The sequence below is a fragment of the Calidris pugnax genome, unplaced genomic scaffold, assembly GCF_001431845.1.
Source record: "Calidris pugnax isolate Ruff unplaced genomic scaffold, ASM143184v1 scaffold435, whole genome shotgun sequence".
In the NCBI taxonomy this organism is placed as follows: Eukaryota; Metazoa; Chordata; class Aves; order Charadriiformes; family Scolopacidae; genus Calidris; species Calidris pugnax.
Genome location: NW_015091240.1, coordinates 2,970,452 through 2,990,825, shown reverse-complemented (window position 1 = coordinate 2,990,825; position 20,374 = coordinate 2,970,452). Strand labels below are relative to the sequence as shown.

Here is a 20,374-nt window from a genome sequence, read left to right as displayed (position 1 = left end):
CTCTGTGGTCCTGAGAACGATTAGGCCCACAGTGTTGAGCTCCTGGCATTCAGCACCATTTGCATTCAGATTCTTTGCATCTAGGATACATCCCATCACTACAACAGAGACCCTGCAAGGGTGAGCACTGTGTAGTGATTGTATCCTTCATTAACACTGTGTTAATGTTTTGGGGAATTAAAAAAAATTAGCAATTAAAATCATTTTGGAAAGCAAGATTGCCTGCTTGTCAGTGGAGGCTTCTGTCTTTATGGGTACATTGCCCTTGTAAATCCTATTGTCAGGCTCTGGTGATGATTTTATACAGATTTACTAAGCTCACAGATTCTGAGTGGGAGTATGTATAAAGAAATGTAAATTTAAAACTCCTCCTGGTTCTTCAGTCTGCTAAAATATTTATAAATAAACTCTCAGATCAGTGCTTGGCCTCTCTGCTGAGATTGCTAACAACAGCATCAGTCTGTGCCAGCTGTGATGGTGCTGTTGGGATGCAGACACCTGTCTGATAAGAAGTGAACTGAAACTCCCTTCGCAACTCTCTTTACATCATTACCTGACAGCTGCAGCTGGGTTTTTTTCATTCATTACAAAACCAGCTCATGCTCTACTTGGTGACGTAGGTGAAAAGTTCTTTATGCTATTACTAGTATCCTTACTTCTGCAAACCCAGTAGCCATCACACTTGCAGTGTGTAAGTAGCACTGATTGGAAAAAAATAACAAAACATGAGACACTTTAAAAGGTATTTTTAAAATAGATTTTTAAAGAAAGAAATAATATTTTTCCAAGTATTTTCATGGAAAGAACGCTACAGAGGTTAGGGCTGTACCCTGAGACATGAGACAGCTGTTCTTCATGACTCAGGAAGTCACCAAGTCTCTCTCTAGCTTAGTTTCTTTTCTTTAAGGTAAACACAACAGTTTTTCTGTTGTTTGATTTTTCTGATGGTTTGAGTGTGCCAGGGAGCAGATTATCAGACGTTAGATCTTTGAATTGTTCTGGCTGAGTTTTGCCATAGAGCATAGTCCCTAAATGTTTTGACTTGTGGAATACAGCAGAGAATGTATTTGCGTAAGAGAGAAAACAGTTAAGGTAAATCAAGTTCCCAGAGTGACCCCTTCCCCTCCTCCCCTTTTCTTGATCAGAATGAAGCTTTTATTTCCTTGGGGAGGGAAAAAAAAACAGATCAGATAATTATTGACAGGCACTGACCAGTGAATTGTGAATAAGAGTTCGAAATAAAATATATTCAAGAGCTGAGAGCTGGGAAGAAAAAAGGATAGTTCTTTGTTATTAGCTGCAATCTTATTTTCATTATTTTAGGGTCTCTCCATTTGCTGTCCCTGCTGCTGTCACACTTCCCTTTCTATGCTGTTAGCATGCCGGTTGCTGAGATTGCCAAGCAGAAGGGAGCTCTTTGTTTACTGCACAGGAGCTGGGAATATGTAGTTCATTTTGAGGAGAGATCTGAATTCTATTTTAGCTGTGTCCTGTGAAAAAAAGTATAAATATAGGTTTATTTGGAAGCCTCTATTCCTAGAAACTATCTCACTTGAATCAATTTGATATCTATACAAAGATCTGAGCAAAATTGTGGCTTGGGTACAATAAGTACAGATGTAGCTGTTACTGTTACTGATCATTTGCTCAATATCTCCCTGATGAATTCAGCAGAAAAATACAGTGAAATGTAAGGTCACCAGAATTTTTTTCTTTCGTTTTTCCCTTCCCCTATCTGCTTTGTTCCCTTTTTGATTTGTATCTTCTCATCCAACTGCATTTCCATCCCTGCAGTAATTGCCATTTCACAGCACACCCACACCTTCTCCAGTCCATCTGTTAAAATGATCAACAAAAGCAGAACTAGCATTCACATTTAACTGTCATCATTCGGCTTCAGTGTTAAAGCCTGAGAGGATTAATGGAGAGGAGGGTACTCAGATTTATTGTTGCTTGCCCTTTCCTGCCTTAAGAAGTAGGCATTACCTTTCTTTGTATATGGAAAGAACTTTATGTTATCTTAGTGGAATATTGTTAATACTCATAGTTAGTGGTATGTCCTTGACCACTCTCCTTTATTGGGCCTGTTTTACTAAACATGCTTTAAAATAAAAGAATCCATGTTTTTCTTTTGGTAGACTGCAAAAATTGATCCTACCTGCTGGTCATATTTGTGATAACCCATGTTCAGGGAAGATGAAATCAAAAAAAGAATGAGTACTTAAGGTGGTCAGCTTTTGAGAGAGCCTGTCTGAATAGCACAGCCTAAAAGAGCTCTACTTAGTCTACGTAGGTGTTGTCTGAGAAAGGTTGTACTGGTTGTCTGCATGTTCATTAGAGGTAATTATTAGGGAGAGAATGATTATTTAAACTAAAGGAAGATACTGGCACAAAAACAAATGTATGTCAAATGGCCTTACATTAAAGTAGGCTAGAAATGAGAAGAAGCATTTTAGCCATATTAGTAGGGTTCTGGGACAGCTTTCTAGTAGGAGTAGTGTCAGGAGGGAAGACTGAACTAGTTTTAAGTACGAGAAGGTTTACAGAAGAGAATGAGTGTTCTCGGTGCCTGCAGTACTGCAAGATGAGGTTTCTTCTAGTTATGTGCTCTTCGGAAAGTGGATATTTTTTTCCTTGGAGGTTTCAAATGATTCAGCATTTCTGCAGCAGAGAATTACAGCTCCTGTAGGGGAATCCATTTGCATTTCTACAGAAACACAAAGGCAAAGGGGAGAGAGTAAGGAGATTTTGATCCACTTTCCCTTTAATGTTGGATGAGCATTATCTAAACTTTGTGGAGCAAGGTGGATCAGAGCAGATATTGCAGAGTAAGGTATTCTGGTAAAGCAGTTAATGTTTCAGTGTTGACACTTTTTTCCAGAGTAGAATGGCTCATCTTCCATGTTGGGTCTCCACATAGTCTGAAATACCTGTCCCTGGATATTATCCAACTTAAATTACATGCACTTTCAGAATCTCCTCTCTGCTCTCTGTTTGATATTATTTTTTCTTGTGTCTAATGTGTGCTAATGATGGACTGGAGTATCTAAACAATGTTGAAAAAATGAACAAGGGAAAACACACCCCGATTCCTCCATCCTTTTTCTAGAAGGTCTTATAGTTAAGGTGCCCATCACATCATTTAAATTATCTCACTCCACCACCTGTAGAATGGAGGTAATTGTCCAGTTGATGTATTTAGGCTGTAAGCTTTTGGCTGCCAAAGGCCTATTCAGGCACCATGCACATAGCACAGTGATTCCTTGTCCTTGTCCCCAGAGGCTGCTGTAGTACGGCTGCTACTACTGACACAGATAATGGTTTTACCAGTGCTGTTTGCACTGCCGGCTTGAATCCTTTGGTCAGGAAGAGCCTCTATCTTGACATTATACAGTAGGTTTAAAGAGGTTTAAACTAGAGGATCTTCTGAATGAAGAAGATTCATCTGAGGTGTGGGTTGATTTAGTGCACAGATGGGTTTGATTCTGTTCTGTTTCTGGACAGGGAGGTTTGAAATTTGACATGAGTTCAAGCCCAGAAGCCCTCATCCATAACCACAGACTTTAAGAAAGTTTTTCTTCAGGTCAGAACTTTTTAGCCTGGCAACCACTCTGCTGAGTTCAGTGCTGAGGATGTAGACAACGCTGTCTTGTTTTCCATCTGCCTGTCTGTCTCCATCTGTAGTTCCCTGCCTTAGAATTCAGATGTAAGCTCCTCGGGGGAGAAGACCTCTTTTTCTGGTGAGCTTGTACAGCTCTGGGGGTCGCAATGGGTGTCGCAATGGGGGTCTCATCATTAAGCGGGGCTACTAAATACTATTTTAGTGTACAAGTTTAATACATATTGGAAGTACTTTTACATAAAACCATGATAAAGGAATCCCCCCTCTCCTTCCAGTACATCAATTTAGCTTGCAGAAGTCTCTCCTCTGCCTGTGCACGTGCAGTGGATCTGAACGTGTTTGTTGTTTGAGAGATGACGTCATGAGATGCCTGCAGTGGATAGGAGATATTAGGAAGCAACATTTTTACAACTTCCATAAAATGGCATTAAATTTGGCAAACTCATGTGCAAACAGCAAGAAGAACCCCCTGGGAAGGGTTGTTAAATGCCTTCGTCATTTAAATGCATTTAAACATTGTCTTTAAATGAAGGCAGGAGGAGTGAGATTAGCTCCCACTGTGTATTTCCCTCCCCTGCATTGCATAGTAAAAAGCATACAGACTTCTTCTCAAAACCAGTCGCCCTCCCATAACCTTCCTGTCACTTTAATGCAGATGAAAAGCAACAAAGCATTAATTAATTACCTTTAAAAAAGCAGTGAAGATGTTGGCAGCAGCAAGCACACTTGTAATAACATTTCAATGCAATTACATTTGAATCAGAATAGAAGCTGGTTTCGTGGAATACTTTTAATATCTGGGATATCCCAGCGTACTTCACAGCAATGATTTTGATGTGGATTGAATGGCAGATGTGTAGGTAAACAGCAGCTGTGAGAGCTCTCGTGCACCTTCAAATGTATATCAGGATGCTACGGGGCTTCTTTTTCAGTAAAATGCTGTTGGTTCATTAGCTTGAAGGAGATTGATCAGCAGGGATGGGTAGACGGGATTTGTCTTTGACATCTTCTTTGAGGGAGCCCAGAGTTTCTGTGACTAAGACATGAACTGGTGACCCTCCTTTCTTCCCCCTCTCCGACTCAAAAAATGAAGTGCTGTTATCTGCTTTGCCTTGGCATTTGTGCATATCGCAGGCACAAAAAACCAATGTGACCCATGGAGACAGAAAATGCAGCAGGAGAAGCAAGCATGAAAGAGGCTTGGACATCGCTTAGCTGTGTCATCTGCATCTTGTCCAAAATCATTAATGTCTCTAACCCTCCATGTGGTATATATGAAAATAGTGAGTAGATACGCATCTCATAGGGTAGTTTTACCAAGCACACTTTACCAAGTAGACTTGGTAAATTACAGTACACTCCTTAGCAGATCACAGTACTATGGACCTGATAGGTAACCATGCTAAAATCCTGTCCCATGGAAACTGTACAAAATAGGCTCTTCTTATATTCTGTGGTTGTACCTCAGCTTGGAAAGAACCAGGAGGAAGAGGGCTGCACCTCCAGGCTGTTAGGGGAACACCCATAATGTGTATCTTATCTCCTTGAGTTTAGCTGGTCGGGGGAGATGGCAGGGTCTGAGGAATTCTCCAGCTTTCTTTCAGTAGTGCAGAGATGAAATGACTGTGTGTGATTCTTGTGGCAGAGCTGAGGCCACAGCTGGGGGACTGTGTGCACCCAGCACCTGGGCTGGTTAGAAGACAGCTAGATATGCAAGTACCAACTGCACCTCTGATTGCAGCATTGGTACAGTCTTGGTTTTAAAGGAGGCTGTTTGTCTCTCATACTGATCCCTCCAGTCTCCTGTCATGCTTTCCGAAGCTGTATTCCCTTGTTTCTTTGTTTTCAGGAATAGCTCTGTCTCACTTAAAAAATGATCTCATATAGAGCCGACCTCATATCTTCCTGTTTTCCCAGATACAGAGCTGTTGTTCCATAGCACAGAGGTCTCCTATTCCTTGCACTCTGTGGCAAACACCTACTTTCTGTCTCTGAGATTTTGTTGTTTGTCATTCCTTTTTTCTTTCTTTTTTTCCTCTCTGATTCTCATTATTCTGGAATTGAAGTGGAAAGTAATAAGAGCAGGACAGCTGTCTCCGTTCTTCCTGACCAGTTTAATGGGTCTGTGATTTCATCTCATAGCTGTTAGCATTTGCATTTCCTTCCAGCTCTCCCCTGCCTCTCACCTGTGTGTTGCGCAAACGCAAACCTGTGTGCAGTGAGTGTGCATATTGTTCTGCATGTACAAAGGTGCTTCATAATGAAGAATATGAGAAATATTGTCTGGATAATGAATAATCCCTGGACAACTATGAAAAGTTCTTTTCTACTGTGATGATGCTTAAAAAAACCCACAAACCAACAGAAATAGACTAGGAAGGTTCTGCTGTAAGTGTGTCATATGAACAGTGTGTTCTCTCTACTGTTAAGAATTTCTCTTGGGAAAAGGGTTTTACTTTCTTTTCCCCGTATTTATGGAAAACGTGGTCATCGTGTAACATTTGCTAGCATCTGCCTTCCATAGATGGACAAGGAGACACTGTTCAGCTTTGATCAGTCCTCCATTACGTAGTAAAATGCTCATGTATGAAACAGGAAAGAGGGAAGCAAAAGAAATTTGCAATCTGGTGTTCAGGTACTGAAACAATAAATGGTATTGTTTTGACATAGAACCTTATTCTACTTGGTCTTTAGATTTAAATGATAAATGTGAACCCATTCAAGAATGAGTCCTGGCAGAAGGTCATATCACACATGCACAATTTATTTTGCTTATTTGTGTTATTTATTCAAACCTGTTTCTGTTTCCTTCTCTCTCTTTTTCCAAAACAAAACTAGAAATTAATTGTAGGTATAAAGAATCAGCTATTATGCCCATACAGAAAGGAGCAGTTTGTTAGCTTCAGTTAGGTTATAGGGGGGAAGGGCTTAGGAAGGGAAAAACTTGAACTGCCGAAACACTTTCCTGTGAATCCTTGTACTTATACATATTCCTGGGATTTGCTCCTGACTGATTCCTTAAGTCCAGAACTATAGTGTCACTTCCAGTTCCTGTTGTTTACACAGATCCATATCTGGAATGTTGGATTTACTTGAATAAGCCTTGCATAAGGATGTCTTATCAAGTTACCTTTTCTGTTTTACAGCACTATTCCTTGTTTTCTTTTCCTTTACAGCTAGAACACATTCAGAAACACATATGGTATATGTAAGTAACACTTCTTAAATTCACTTTTGCATGCATTCATTATTGGTTCTGTTACGGGAGCTTATATCCTAGTCATCTCTCTGGATACAGAGACTGAAGTTTGAAAGCAGCTTTCATACAGGTGGAGAAAGGGGCAGAAGACAGAAAGGTGTCTAATGTTTGGGGGGTTTTTACCCTTTGCTACTCATATAATTTCAGATATATATATATATATAAAGCCAGGCACTTTTTATACAGTGGCTGACAATTGTTTGAAATAAGTCATTTGGTCCAGCTACTTGTTGTGTTAAGAAGATACCTGCAAGTGATCAGCAAAAAAAAACCCCAACTAACAGCCATATTTAGTTTGTTCTCCAAGTGCTACAGACAATCCCTTGTAATACCTTTTTGACAAGAAAGCTTTCGTCTATTCCTTCTTGGCATCTTGGCTTTTCTCTGAAGTAGAAACAAAAATGATGATATTGATAAGTAAGCACCTGTGAACAAGAGCTTTTCTGTCTCATAATCCCTACTCCTTCTTCACAGCAAGCTAAGAGGCTGCTTCTGACCTTGTAACCTGTTGATGTGAGAGTAGTTCTGTGACTTGATTAAAAGCAGCAGTCTTGACAGTGAAACAAGAGGTCTGTGAGAAAAGTATGCTCCTGTCTAGTGGTTTGGGGATAAGGAAGATTGATGACTTTTAAAAGTGACCTTGCACTTTGTGTAGCCTTAATAGTATTTCAAGAAATCTACGTAAATAACAATTTATTTTTTTTATACCAATGATAACCTAATCAAACCAAGGAGAATACTTCACATATTAAACTAGGAAATGATGCTTTGATACATGCTTCTCTGGGTCAGCATACCTGCAGGTTCCCCTGGTGGGTGATAAGGAAAGTCCTGCCTTCATAATCCTATCATTGCTCTTGGGAAATATTTGAGGATGATATGAACTGATATTTAAGCCTGTCACCAGGAAAAAAAGAAAAAGAACCTTTGTTTTGATTTGTTTTGTTTTCTTTAATTCTATCTTATGGGCAGTCTTCATTTCTGGATTTATCTGACTTCGACAGGACCTGAGGGCGGCATTCAACAGTTTGTTGAATAACATGATTTTTTCTTAGTTAACCTGAAATGGTGGCAGCATTCTGCCCATGGCTTTTTGATTCTCTCTACAGTTACCAGTTGACATGGCACCTTTTTAAACCAAAGAAGGACTGGAGTGTTGTTTGCTGCAAGTATTTGGGTTTTTTTAAACTCTCATGGATAAATGTAGGAGAAATGGAGGGGGGAAAATCTCTAATTGTGACTTCTGAAATAATCCTCCTCTAATGTCTCACTAGTAAATGCTGTTTACATCAGCTGATCCCCTCTGTTTCTTCATGGAGTGAAATCAGCTGACTTTCCTTGTGCTTTGATTAGAAATGTAATAGGAAGTAAAATGAAATGCCATTGATCAATTATATTATTATTCTGACCCTGCTCAAAATTTTTGTCTGGAAATCTTCACTTGTTAAAGGACTGTTGTCCTAGGTTCACATGCACAATTAGACAGGTATTATTTCATTACTTTATTCTAGATTTAGAATTTGAAGATTTTTTTCTCTGCAGACATGAGCATTTTAACATTTTCATGTACTTCTTGATGAAGGTCAGACTCTGATGACCGACACAACAGTTTTTTACCCCAATGGAAATAGCATCTGAGGCTGTTTTCAGAAGTTAAAGCTCAGTTTTGCAGAAGCAAGTCTCCCCTAGACTCCTCGTGTAGTCAATGCAGAGAGAGAAAGGCTTTTCCAGAAATCTCTTCAAATTGCCTAAAACAAAAATTCTGCTCAAAGTAGCTCTTTTTTTGAGCCTGTCTCTCATTTTCTCTATAGTGGCCGTGGATTGACCTAAGGAAGTTAACCTCCTTTGGCTAAATTTAGTCTGTGAATAACCCTCCCACCTCCAAAATGCAACTGCTTTCATCTGATAATGTTTCACAGCCTCTTTGCATTTATTTTGCCTGGAAATATTGATGCTGACACAGACGAAGGAGTTTTAAGTGTTTTTACTCTATGGCTGTTTTGCTCACATCCTTCATTTTTAATTTATACTGTTGTATGTAAAATCTTAATTCTTTGTCATATATAAGTTACTGACCTGAAAGTTGTACTTAGAACATATAGGTGATTTCAATTAATTCTTCAAATTACTATCTACTGAGGAAAAGATTTAATTGCAGACTAGGCAGACAGGTAAAGAGGTATTGAAAGGTGAAATCATGTTTCACAAGCCTAAAAAAAGGAAAAAAGGAACCAAAGAGAAACCTTTCATCACCAACCTCCAGTTCTTTTTGCTCTTCCACCCAAATTAATTGAGTGAGCTTTTAAAGCCTTTTTAATTGAAATAATTTATTTTTACATCAAGCTCAGGTTATCATAAATCAGGAAATAAACTGCAGTTATTTTCACATTTTCTTTAATAAAGCAAGAAGGCATATAATATTAGCTATTATGGTAAATACATACTCCTGTAATACTGAGTTATTGTTCTAGTTGTGAAGATACCAAATTTACTAAAATCAGGAAAAGAATAACTGTACGGGTTCCCCTTTGCTTTGCACTGATGCAAATGTGCATCTTGGTGAAATTCATGAGGGAGTTTCATGGAGAGACTGAAAACGTCTGCCCTGGTCTGGAATCGCAGCCATTGTATCCACCAATCCTCACAAAAGAGGATGGGTTTTAAAGCAGCAATTACATTCATGCAAGCCTTTAAAAAATATACGTGATTTGCAGTATTCATTGTGTGACATTGTTTGATGTCTATGTGGGCTGAAACGCAACAAATTTGTCCCTCTGTGCTAGACTGAGAATGGAACGGGCAATACAGTCCTGCCAATCACAGCCAAGACCCAGTGATTTTCATTTCCTGAAGCACTGAATGGCGTTGCCAAATGACGAGGTGTCACTTTGCAGATTTTGCTTGTACCTGATGAGGAGGTGTGAAAATTCCTGACTGTGTCTGAGGCTGACCAGGTGCAGGGCATAAGGGAAAGCCACTTTTCCATGCACAGAAGATAGTAAGCTGTGCTCTATAGAACGGGCTCCCGCCACTGATTGATATAGAAGAAACTTGCAAGTGATATTCTGCTCTACACTTGGACAACTTGTAGAAAACCCAGATTTTCTGGAAATTTTCAAAAACAGTAATTCTTTTTAATCTCTTTAAATTACCTTAAGGACATCTGCTTGTAACATAGTGAATGATTAATTAAGTTAATACTTTTAAAAAGTGAACTCCAGAACATTAAGAAACAAAACCACTCATGATCTGCTGTTCAAAGGTCCATGCTGCAAGAGTTTATCTCAATGGCAATGTCATCACTGGCTTTAAGGTTATAATCTGATCATCACTTACTACTTGCTGAGAGCTACATCCTGATCTTGAGAGGTAGGAGTAGCTACTTCTTAAAGACAGGGCACTCAATGAATAAGATTTTTCTTTAGTTGAACAAGGATTTTTTAATCTAGCCCTTAGATTCAGGACCACGGTGACATTGCAGGTGACATAGCCACTTCTAAGAGACTCCAAGGAGGAGTCAGAAGCTGTGTTTTAGTGGTGGACACACAAGAGCGAATCTCAAGGAACAGATTCTGTCTCTTTCCTATATATTCTGCTTCCAGTCCCCTAAACTGAACAAAACTCAGCAAGGTGTGTGTAAGTGCTCAGTGTAAGAGAAGTGGGATCTGACCCATGTTGTCATGACCCATGTAACACATGCGAGAGTCTGACTCCATGTACCCAGGAAGAGTTGAGCACATTTTCACTGTTTCAAGGGAAGATAAAGTGAAAATTTCTGAGGAGTCTTTCTGCAAATGATGTTTCACAAACATGGTTAACAGAGCAGATGCCTCACAACTGCATTTTAACTTCCTTAAAAATAAATTGCAAGTAGCACCCAGCAATCTCCTATGGTTAAGGTGTAGCACCTAACTGCTCTGTCCCAGCACCAGAGCCCTGGCTGCAACGACTTAGTATTGCCTTCTTACCTTGGAGGAGATAGTCTGCATTGGCTCTCCTTTTGGTACATTGGCTGAGACCTTGAGCTCCTGCATATGATCCTATTAGAGTGGCTTTCTAACCTACCCAAGAAAAATTAGATGCATTTGAATTGGAGCTCCTTTTTCTGTGCAGACAGCTCACATCTGAGCCCAGAGCATTTTAAGTTGTGTGAGTAAGTTCACAAGTTGTGTTCACTTTATCATCAAAAAGAAGAATCTCTTGCGCAAACACAGCCCTGTAAGCAGCAAACGCTGACATCTGATGCAGTTTAAATATTCCCAATTCCTGTTGCCTACCTGGCAACCTGGAACCAACCCAAGCCTGGACCCAACAGTCACACATTTACATCACATAAAGGAAAGGGAGAACCTCACCCGCAAAGTAGGAAAACCTCAGCGTTGCACAAAGCATCCACTGAGAAACAGGAAAGATTTGGGGTAGACAGTTCTCCAACCAAAATAGCACCATGGCCAAACCCATGTCTTTGGGTGGATAGAGTTTACATAAATTGCTCACCTCCTACCTAAACAAAATCAAAGGATGTTCAGGGTGCCTGCAATATATATCATGGAGTCAGTTGCAGATACCCTGACACCTTAGATACTCTGTTTCTTACAGTCAGGGCCTTTAATTGCAATGAATAATCAATATTTCCTGAGTCTAGTGAATGGGATGAGATAATTATGCAGGAAGCCTGTGTTAACTACTTCTTAGAGTAAGATGCTCTACTGCTAATGGTGTATTCCTTGGTCTGCCACTGACCTGGAGCATCACACCTGGACCACAATTTTCAAATTTGCATGTCTGAAGAGAAGCAGAGATTGTTGTATTTGGGTGTGTATATAAACAGCCTGGTTTCCCCAAAAATCCTTTAGAGTGTGTCAAGTGGGGACTGGAACACTGAGTTCTCTTAATCACATTGGAAGCTTTAAAGAAAGAAACTGCTCCAATGCCAGTTGTAACCAGAATTGGTAAAAAACAGTGACTGTTTGTTCTTTGAAAGGGAATCGTTCAGCTTGTACTTTTCAGCCTAGTAGCCTGAGGTCTGACCTGCTGATGAGACAGCATCTCTAAAACCACAGAGTGTTTTATAAAATGTTTGGCATTAGGATGCTGAACAGCTGCTTAAATTATGAGGGCACTGGTAAGTGAAGTTCCTACTGCCTTTCTGACTGAATGCAGGCATTTCTCATTAAAGACCTAAATCCACAAGGTGCTGGTCACTCTCAGCCTTCACAGCAGTTTCTTCTGAAAAGAATATCTGCCTGGTTGTGAGCTCTGGTTTCTCAGTGGGAATTTAACAATCTATTTCCATCTGTTGCTGCAGGCTGTGTTTCAGAGTGCAGGTTCATTTGTGACTCATGTTTCTTTTCTCTCCTACTTTCCCTGCCCCCTTTCTCTCTCTCATCTTCTTTCCTCTGCAGAGGGGGTAAGAACGAGCCAGAACCAGAGCAACCAATCCCTCGAAAGGTGCAGATTCGTTCTCTCCCTTCCTTGGAGGACATTGATCCAGACGTGTTAGATAGCATGCACTCGTTAGGCTGCTTCCGTGACCGAAACAAACTCTTACAGGACTTGTTGTCAGAAGAGTAAGCACTTGCTCAGTCTTAATATCAGTTGGGTGTCCACGGGCTGGGATGCTTATAAATCTGGGGAGAGGCAGAGATCACTTTAACACGTATCTTGCTGTGAGGGACCAGTAGCAACTTCTCACCCTCTGGCTACTCATTTGCTAGTGAGGTGTTGGAAGCAAGCACTGAGTCTTTCTTGCAACGTGTATCAGAAGCTTACAGTGTGGCCAGCAACAGAGGCATGGTGCTGTCTTTTCCTTTGCTGCCAGGCAAGGTCACTTCATGAAAAGATGGACCATGCAGTCCGAATGGGGAGGTGTCATTGCTCTTATTTGTGTGGGGTATACCTTTGTTGGCAAATTTTTATTTACTTCAAGTTTACATCCGAGAGCTGGTGTATTTCCTGGGGGGTTAAGAGAGGCACATAGTGGAAAGAGCACTTAGAGGCTCCCGAGATCTGTCGTGCTGCCACCCTTGGTTTGGAATTCCTGTGGACATATTACCTCATCTGTCCTATGCCTCTGTTGTGTGCTGTAGGAATCATATTTTCTTTTCTCAGTAGCTACTCATTGGAGACAGTAAGATTCTCAAAAGCTTTGTGGGTTGTGTATCTAGCTGGCAAGTACATGATTATTTCCAGCTTATTTAGAATAACTGTAAAGAACGTTTATCTACATGTCAATTTTTTTTCTCTTCAAATGTAAAGATTTTTTCTTCTTTTTTTCAGAGAAAACCAAGAGAAAATGATTTATTTTCTTCTGCTTGACCGGAAGGAGAGGTATCCTAGTCACGAAGATGAGGATCTTCCCCCTAGAAATGAAATAGGTACTACAGATATGACCTCTGTCACCATGAACCCATCTCAAGTAGTTCCTCTTCGCTTTTTTTTTTTGTTCTTTTTTTTTAAATATATGCCCAAATCCTAGCATCACTGCTACCATCCCATTGAAATGGTATACAGCATTGATGAGAATCCTCAGCCTGAGGCAGGCAGGTCTGTTCTGTGGTTAAACTTGAAGGCTTCATTTTTCTGGATGTGTCTGTCTCAGTGCAGAAACATCCAAGAACCAGATCTTAAAAAATACATAGACCCGCAAGCTGGATCTATACAAGCAGATGAGGTTTAGAAGCAGTATAGTTTAGTGGCAGAATTTTCTAGTTACTAATCTACATGCGGTCTTGCAGAAGTGCAGCTTCTAAACTTAAGCTAGTAAGACTGTGTAGTATTGCATCCCTATGGAGTTATGTGTGTACACATTCTCTTTTCTGTAGGTAAACATAAACACTGTTGAAAGTACGAATAATATTACATACCTGTTTATAGTGTATACATGTTAGACTAACTTAAAAGATTTTTAAAGCTTAATATGCAGTAAGATTCTGTATCTTATAAAGCTCTGGTGATACCACTTTATTCCTGGAAAAAATAGTATTTTAGGGTACTGCTGATCACCAAGGACTTCACTAATCTACACAATAGGAAAATTGCTTCCCTGAGGAACTACCTATGTAAACGACTCTTGTTGTGCAGAGTGACAAAAGTTCAACTAATAAAGGATTAGTCACTTCTATCAATGAAATGGCATTTTTACATAGTAGTGTTGTCATTTTCAGGTATTGTATTTCAGGACTTGGAAGGCTAAAAGTAAAGTGCTCTTTATTTTCACTGGAAAGCCTGGAATCTCACAAACATACAGGGCAGTGGTATATTGAACTTTACGTTTTTTAATACTCCACTGAATTATTACCTTATCCAAGTTCCAGGCTCCAGGCCCTATCATTCTGCAGGGAAATCTCTTCTGTGGGCAAAGAGATGGAAATTCTTAGTCAACACAGCAATTTTTAAGCTCTTACCTGGATGGAGCTACAGAGAGCATGTTAGCAGGGATCCTGATGAAGACGGGTAGATGTGCCAACTGCAGGTCCTGTGGTCAAAAGCCTCTTGCTCAGTGCAGTTTGTCATCTAGCACTTTAGTAATCAGCTTTTGACTCAAACAGATTATCCTGTAATGTAAGGACACCATCGTCTTGTTTTAGAACTGCTTTTGTCATAAGAAAAGAAGCAAGGTGACTCTAGAATCTTCATATCCAGAGTGTCAGTGAATACGTAGCTATGCCCTAAATACATCATATATCGGCCTTCCACATGCCAAAGTATTTTCGTGGTTTTAACTGAAATATTATGCTTTACTCTTGTATTTTTTTTGTACAGGGAGTGAAAATGTTCCCCAACAGGGAAACACTACTCTGAATGTATCATTGTGCCTGATCGGCACATCTTAGCCTCTTTTAGCATTATTCTTTGAGTGTTCGTAGGTTGTATTTCCCCTTCTACGGGGGGTTTCCACCTCCTCTGTTCCCAGCAGTATCTCTGAGAACATGGGGCAAGGTTTAATTAAGAGCAATCATGCTTCTGATGAATATCTCATCATTAGCCATTAGCAATGGCCTTGCAGAAACAAAGAAGAGCAAAGAAAAATAACAGATTTAATAATAGCAGCTTGAAGAAACCACATTCATGAGAGTTACAAATTGCCTGAGCTCTTGCCAAAAAAAAAAAAAAAAAAAAGGCATGTCAGAGTATTTTGTTTTTTTCCTCTTTCTTTGCATGTTAGATCTCAGAAAGGATGGGTGCAAGTAAAAATATGGCCAGCTCAGACTGGCTCTTCTGGTGTCCCTTTTGCATTTTTCAGCTGTATAAAGCTTTCTCAAAGGGCCAGGAAAGGGCTACCTTCACTGTCTTTCGAGTTCAGCTCCATTTTCTTTACCTCAAAACATATAAATGAGAAACTTCTCAGTAAAATGCATGAGTGTCGACTGATGTCTCCTTGTGGAAAAGGCTTTTGTGGGGTTGAGATTCTTATTATTAGGAACCAGAAAACAAAAGATTGGGCCAGAATAGCCATATAGGATATAGGTGCCTCTTCCAAACTCAGAAGTTGAACCTTTATTTCCCGCCTTCCACATCAATGCCTCTATAATTGGATCATTACCTATACCATTCTCTCTTGCTCTGTAAAAAATCCTTAGGAATGGCTTAACTTTTCTGATGTGAAATAAAATGAAAATGCATCCCCAAAATTATCACAGATCCAGACTAGGACTTTTTTTCCCTCCATATGAAATATTTCCAGAGGGCCAAGAAGAGAAGGGCAAACACCGGATGTTTTCCTGTTTTTAATTCCTGTGCTTCTGGAAAATCTTCCACTGCTTTTATATGACACCACTTTAGTCTTTAGGGCAGGATGGCTGTGTATTTAACTATTTCTTTAGTATATTCAGACTTGACAGTGATGACAGACTGTGTACCCTGTTTGTTTGTTACTCAGACCCTTTTAAAAAACGTGTACAATACTTGCTACCTTCAGCCATGTATAGTGTAGGATGGTAGCCAATTTTAAAGAGGAATCAAATACCTTTATTGGAAGCTCAACCACATTCATGCAAGCTTCTGGATGTATTTTCAACAAAAAAACAAAAAAAAAAAAAAAAAAAAAAAAAAAAAGGCATGTCAGAGTATTTTGTTTTTTTCCTCTTTCTTTGCATGTTAGATCTCAGAAAGGATGGGTGCAAGTAAAAATATGGCCAGCTCAGACTGGCTCTTCTGGTGTCCCTTTTGCATTTTTCAGCTGTATAAAGCTTTCTCAAAGGGCCAGGAAAGGGCTACCTTCACTGTCTTTCGAGTTCAGCTCCATTTTCTTTACCTCAAAACATATAAATGAGAAACTTCTCAGTAAAATGCATGAGTGTCGACTGATGTCTCCTTGTGGAAAAGGCTTTTGTGGGGTTGAGATTCTTATTATTAGGAACCAGAAAACAAAAGATTGGGCCAGAATAGCCATATAGGATATAGGTGCCTCTTCCAAACTCAGAAGTTGAACCTTTATTTCCCGCCTTCCACATCAATGCCTCTATAATTGGATCATTACCTATACCATTCTCTCTTGCTCTGTAAAAAATCCTTAGGAATGGCTTAACTTTTCTGATGTGAAATAAAATGAAAATGCATCCCCAAAATTATCACAGATCCAGACTAGGACTTTTTTTCCCTCCATATGAAATATTTCCAGAGGGCCAAGAAGAGAAGGGCAAACACCGGATGTTTTCCTGTTTTTAATTCCTGTGCTTCTGGAAAATCTTCCACTGCTTTTATATGACACCACTTTAGTCTTTAGGGCAGGATGGCTGTGTATTTAACTATTTCTTTAGTATATTCAGACTTGACAGTGATGACAGACTGTGTACCCTGTTTGTTTGTTACTCAGACCCTTTTAAAAAACGTGTACAATACTTGCTACCTTCAGCCATGTATAGTGTAGGATGGTAGCCAATTTTAAAGAGGAATCAAATACCTTTATTGGAAGCTCAACCACATTCATGCAAGCTTCTGGATGTATTTTCCATCACACCTTTGTGAATTGCTGTTGTTGAATTTATTGGTGTCTTTCACCACCTGCTCTTTTTGCTTAGTCTCTCTCTTTGATAGTTTAAAATATAGATTGGAAATCAATATCTTCAAGCATCTTAAGCAGCAAGGACTAATATAAAAGAACCATTTAGCTTGTTAGCGATATCCTTCTCCTCCTTAATTGTTTTGTTGATTCCCTCATGGTCCCTCTGACTACTGTCCTTCTCTCAAGCTTTCTCGTTCTGATGGCTGTACAAAACATCGTTAGTCAAGTCTTCAGCTAATTCCTCCTCAAATTTCTTCTTCCCTCTCTTTTAGTGTCCACTTTATATTTGTCCTGTCACTTTTTTAAGTGTCACTCAGCTGAATTTCCGTTTGCTAGTCTTCTGTTTTGAACATGCTTGGATTAAATTGCCTTTTGAAATATCTGTTCATAAAATGTTTTTCTTGCCTTTTTCCATATTTCTTGTTTAGACTTTATTATTAACTAACATTGATGCAGTCTGAGCTTACTTATCTCCGTTCTTTTGACATTAACTGCCTTCTTCATCTTCCTTCTTCTTTCTTCTTTTTCCTTTCTTTTAAATTGCACTCTTCCACTTTCCTTTCTAATGTCTGATATCCCCCTGCAAAATTTGTATCAAGTCTCAGTTGTTGATACCAAACGTAATTACATCGTCATTATGTGTGTTACTCGGCTCTAGTCACACTTCTGATACCAGCAGTTGCCCTGTGGGATGAATCCATTCTCATTCTTTGAACTTTTTTCAAGAAACTGGAGTTAGAAATGTCTAAACCTTGCCCCAGCTTACTTTTGGCCACTTAACGTGTGCAGCTGAAGTCACCCAGTATAACTGCTTTGTTAGATTTATCTCCCTTTGTTTTTCTCTTCACTTTACACACTATATATTTTTCCTAATTTGGAGGTCATTACCCCACTAGTATTTTCTACTACCTTTTTATTACTGGACATAGTTTGAAATAGATTGAGATACAACTGGTTTTTATTCTAATTAAATTTTAACAGGGAAATTATTTCTATTAATACAAAGAATTTTTGGGTTATACAGTAATGGGGTCAGCTGTTATCACTAGCCTATTTGCATTTAAGCCATCTTTGTTCATGCTCATTGTTTCAAGAATAAGCCCTGCCTTAAAGGGATCTTGTTCTAAAAAACATGATGTGAGACAGAGAACAAGCAAGTAGATGGGGGGCATGAGGAGGGCAGGATAATAAAAATAATACCATCAGACTAGGTAGTAGAGGTAGAATTGTCAAATGGAATATTGCTGGGTTTACAAAGGAAGAGGAAGAAGCCTTAGGGGCTGGGCACTGTGAGCTTCTTTCTAACTGCAGGGGTGAAGGCTGCCTTTTTTTACTAGTCGTCATCCTCCACTGAAATTAAAAATGTGTCTATAAATAGAGGCAGGGAACTGAAATAGCCCAACCAAAGAGAAGAAAATGCTTCTCTATCTTTTTTCTGCCTTCCTTCTTTTTACTGTTTCAATGCTATGAGAGATGCCAAGTGATAAAACTTTTCAGCAGGTCTGCATTTGGTTCCCTACTTCACCGTGGAGGTGTGTATGGTTACTTAGTCACCTAAGAGCACGTTCTGCAGTTTGGTATCTACAGACTCTTTTCAGAGCAATTTAGGTCCTCCTCAGAACATCAGTAAATGTTTCTCAGCACCTTTAGGAATGAATTGCCTTTAAATATCTCATTCTTATACCTCAGTTTTCACTCTGCAAAGTGAAAGTAGCACTTCAATACCTCATTGAAATGTTACACAATAAAAAGTGTAAAGCACTTCAGTTACTATACCAGTAAAAGCTGTGTGATGACTTCTGAGATAAATTTTAGTAGCTCTTGTTGGAGATTCGTCTCAAGTAGAAGAGTATGTTTAATTTGTAATGCTGAAGGAGGGAAAACATAAAGCAGCGGGGAAAACCTGAAATCTAATCTTAAAGATGCAAAAAAAAATGTATGCATTCAGAGGAGAATGCAATTCTGACTTGAGAGTGTACTCATGTCTCTGTGTCACATTTAATCTAGCTAGCAGGGACATGGAAGGCAGGCTCTAGCAACCTGAGTACAGGTACAGGATCCCTAGATGGCTTATACTCTGCCTAACGGCTTGTGCTATAGCCCATGCTGTCATCTTGTTATTACTGTGATCAGCTTTGTAAGGTAATTTCTGCAAGCTATGCTATAGTTGTACCTCTGTTTTACAGTCCTTGTACATTCAGGGCAGTAGCAGCGCTCCTTCTCTCTGTAGATGGATTACAAGTTTTCTCTTATGTTTGCAAATTTGGAAGAAGGGAGAGGCTGCAAATGTTCATCTCCATCACAAAGATACGTGTCTCTGCAGGGGAGGTGTGAGAGTGAGATTGTTGAGAGAGGATTTAACCAACCTGTCTGAGGTAAGTCACAGCCGAATTCAGCTGACAGCATTTTCTTTTCATAAAGATCCCCCCAGGAAGCGTGTGGACTCCCCAATGCTGAACAGGCATGGGAAGCGGCGGCCAGAAAGGAAGTCGATGGAGGTCCTCAGTGTTACAGATGGCGGCTCCCCAGTCCCTGCTCGCAGAGCTATTGAAATGGCACAACATGGACAGAGGTGGGTCTCTCCTTTACCCAGGAGTCCTGCCTGTCTGGGTTTGCTACCCACTTTTATGTTATACATACAAAGCAGCTATGGAGCTTTTCTGTTCACACCAGCACTCATTACAATTTCCAAGCACACTTGCAACATGATCTGCCAGCCAGCAGCACTTACACACACAGGACCAGAAGTCCTACCCGCGGCTTAAGGGTTCTGTTCACTTGCAGCTATTGCTCAGGAAACCTCTACATCCTCTGTGCAAGATTCATCTCATCTTTTAATTGTTGAGAACATAGGCGTTCAGTCTAAACTTGTGATACAGGCTGTCACTGTAGGCAATGGGGACTGATGAGAGCTTTGGAAGGTCTCAGATATATGTCCTCTGTTCTGACAATCTTAGATGGGATAATAACTCTCTGGTTGTTCCTCTCTATCTCCATAGCCTACAACAGGAATCTAGATCCACTGTCTTGGATTAGGCGCCTAGCGTTTGGGCACCTGAAGTTAAATGAGATGAACCCCACCCTCACCCCACCCCAATATGAAAGAACTTCACTGAAATGTATGCTGATGATACTGTAACTTCTGTTTCAGCTTTATGACATGATTTTTTCATTCAGCTGTTAAGATCTGCTCAAAAAGAGTCTGCTGTGCCCAGAAAGTCCCTTCCTGACTGAAAACTGGGTGAAGAACATGAAATAATTTCATGTCCAGAGGCCCCTAGAATTGCTGGAAAGGTTTACCATTACAGTTCTATCTACAGTGAGGAAAAAGCAGTGATTTCCAGAATCTGCTAGCACTTATTTCAGGGTGGATGTGTGAGATACACTGCCATAAAGATTTTTCACTGTAGTGTAGGTTGGAAACCTGTCTTGAATATGTGGTTTGCTTTGATGTGAGGTCTGGGTGAAGGAAGTAAGCGTTCAGGAC

The 20,374-nt window shown here is 39.8% G+C and overlaps 1 protein-coding gene across 14 annotated transcripts in view; it reads left to right on the top strand.

Moving 5' to 3' along the window:
- The window catches only part of BRSK2 (BR serine/threonine kinase 2), a 325,870-nt gene that overhangs the window by 255,158 nt on the left and 50,338 nt on the right, over positions 1 to 20,374 (top strand). For all 14 annotated transcript variants that reach the window (XM_014960001.1, XM_014960011.1, XM_014960006.1 and 11 more), the window contains exons 9-12: positions 6,799 to 6,830; positions 12,287 to 12,451; positions 13,161 to 13,258; positions 19,309 to 19,459. In XM_014960001.1, the coding sequence (XP_014815487.1) occupies positions 6,799 to 6,830; positions 12,287 to 12,451; positions 13,161 to 13,258; positions 19,309 to 19,459 (446 nt within the window). The remainder of the gene's footprint in view (positions 1 to 6,798; positions 6,831 to 12,286; positions 12,452 to 13,160; positions 13,259 to 19,308; positions 19,460 to 20,374) is intronic.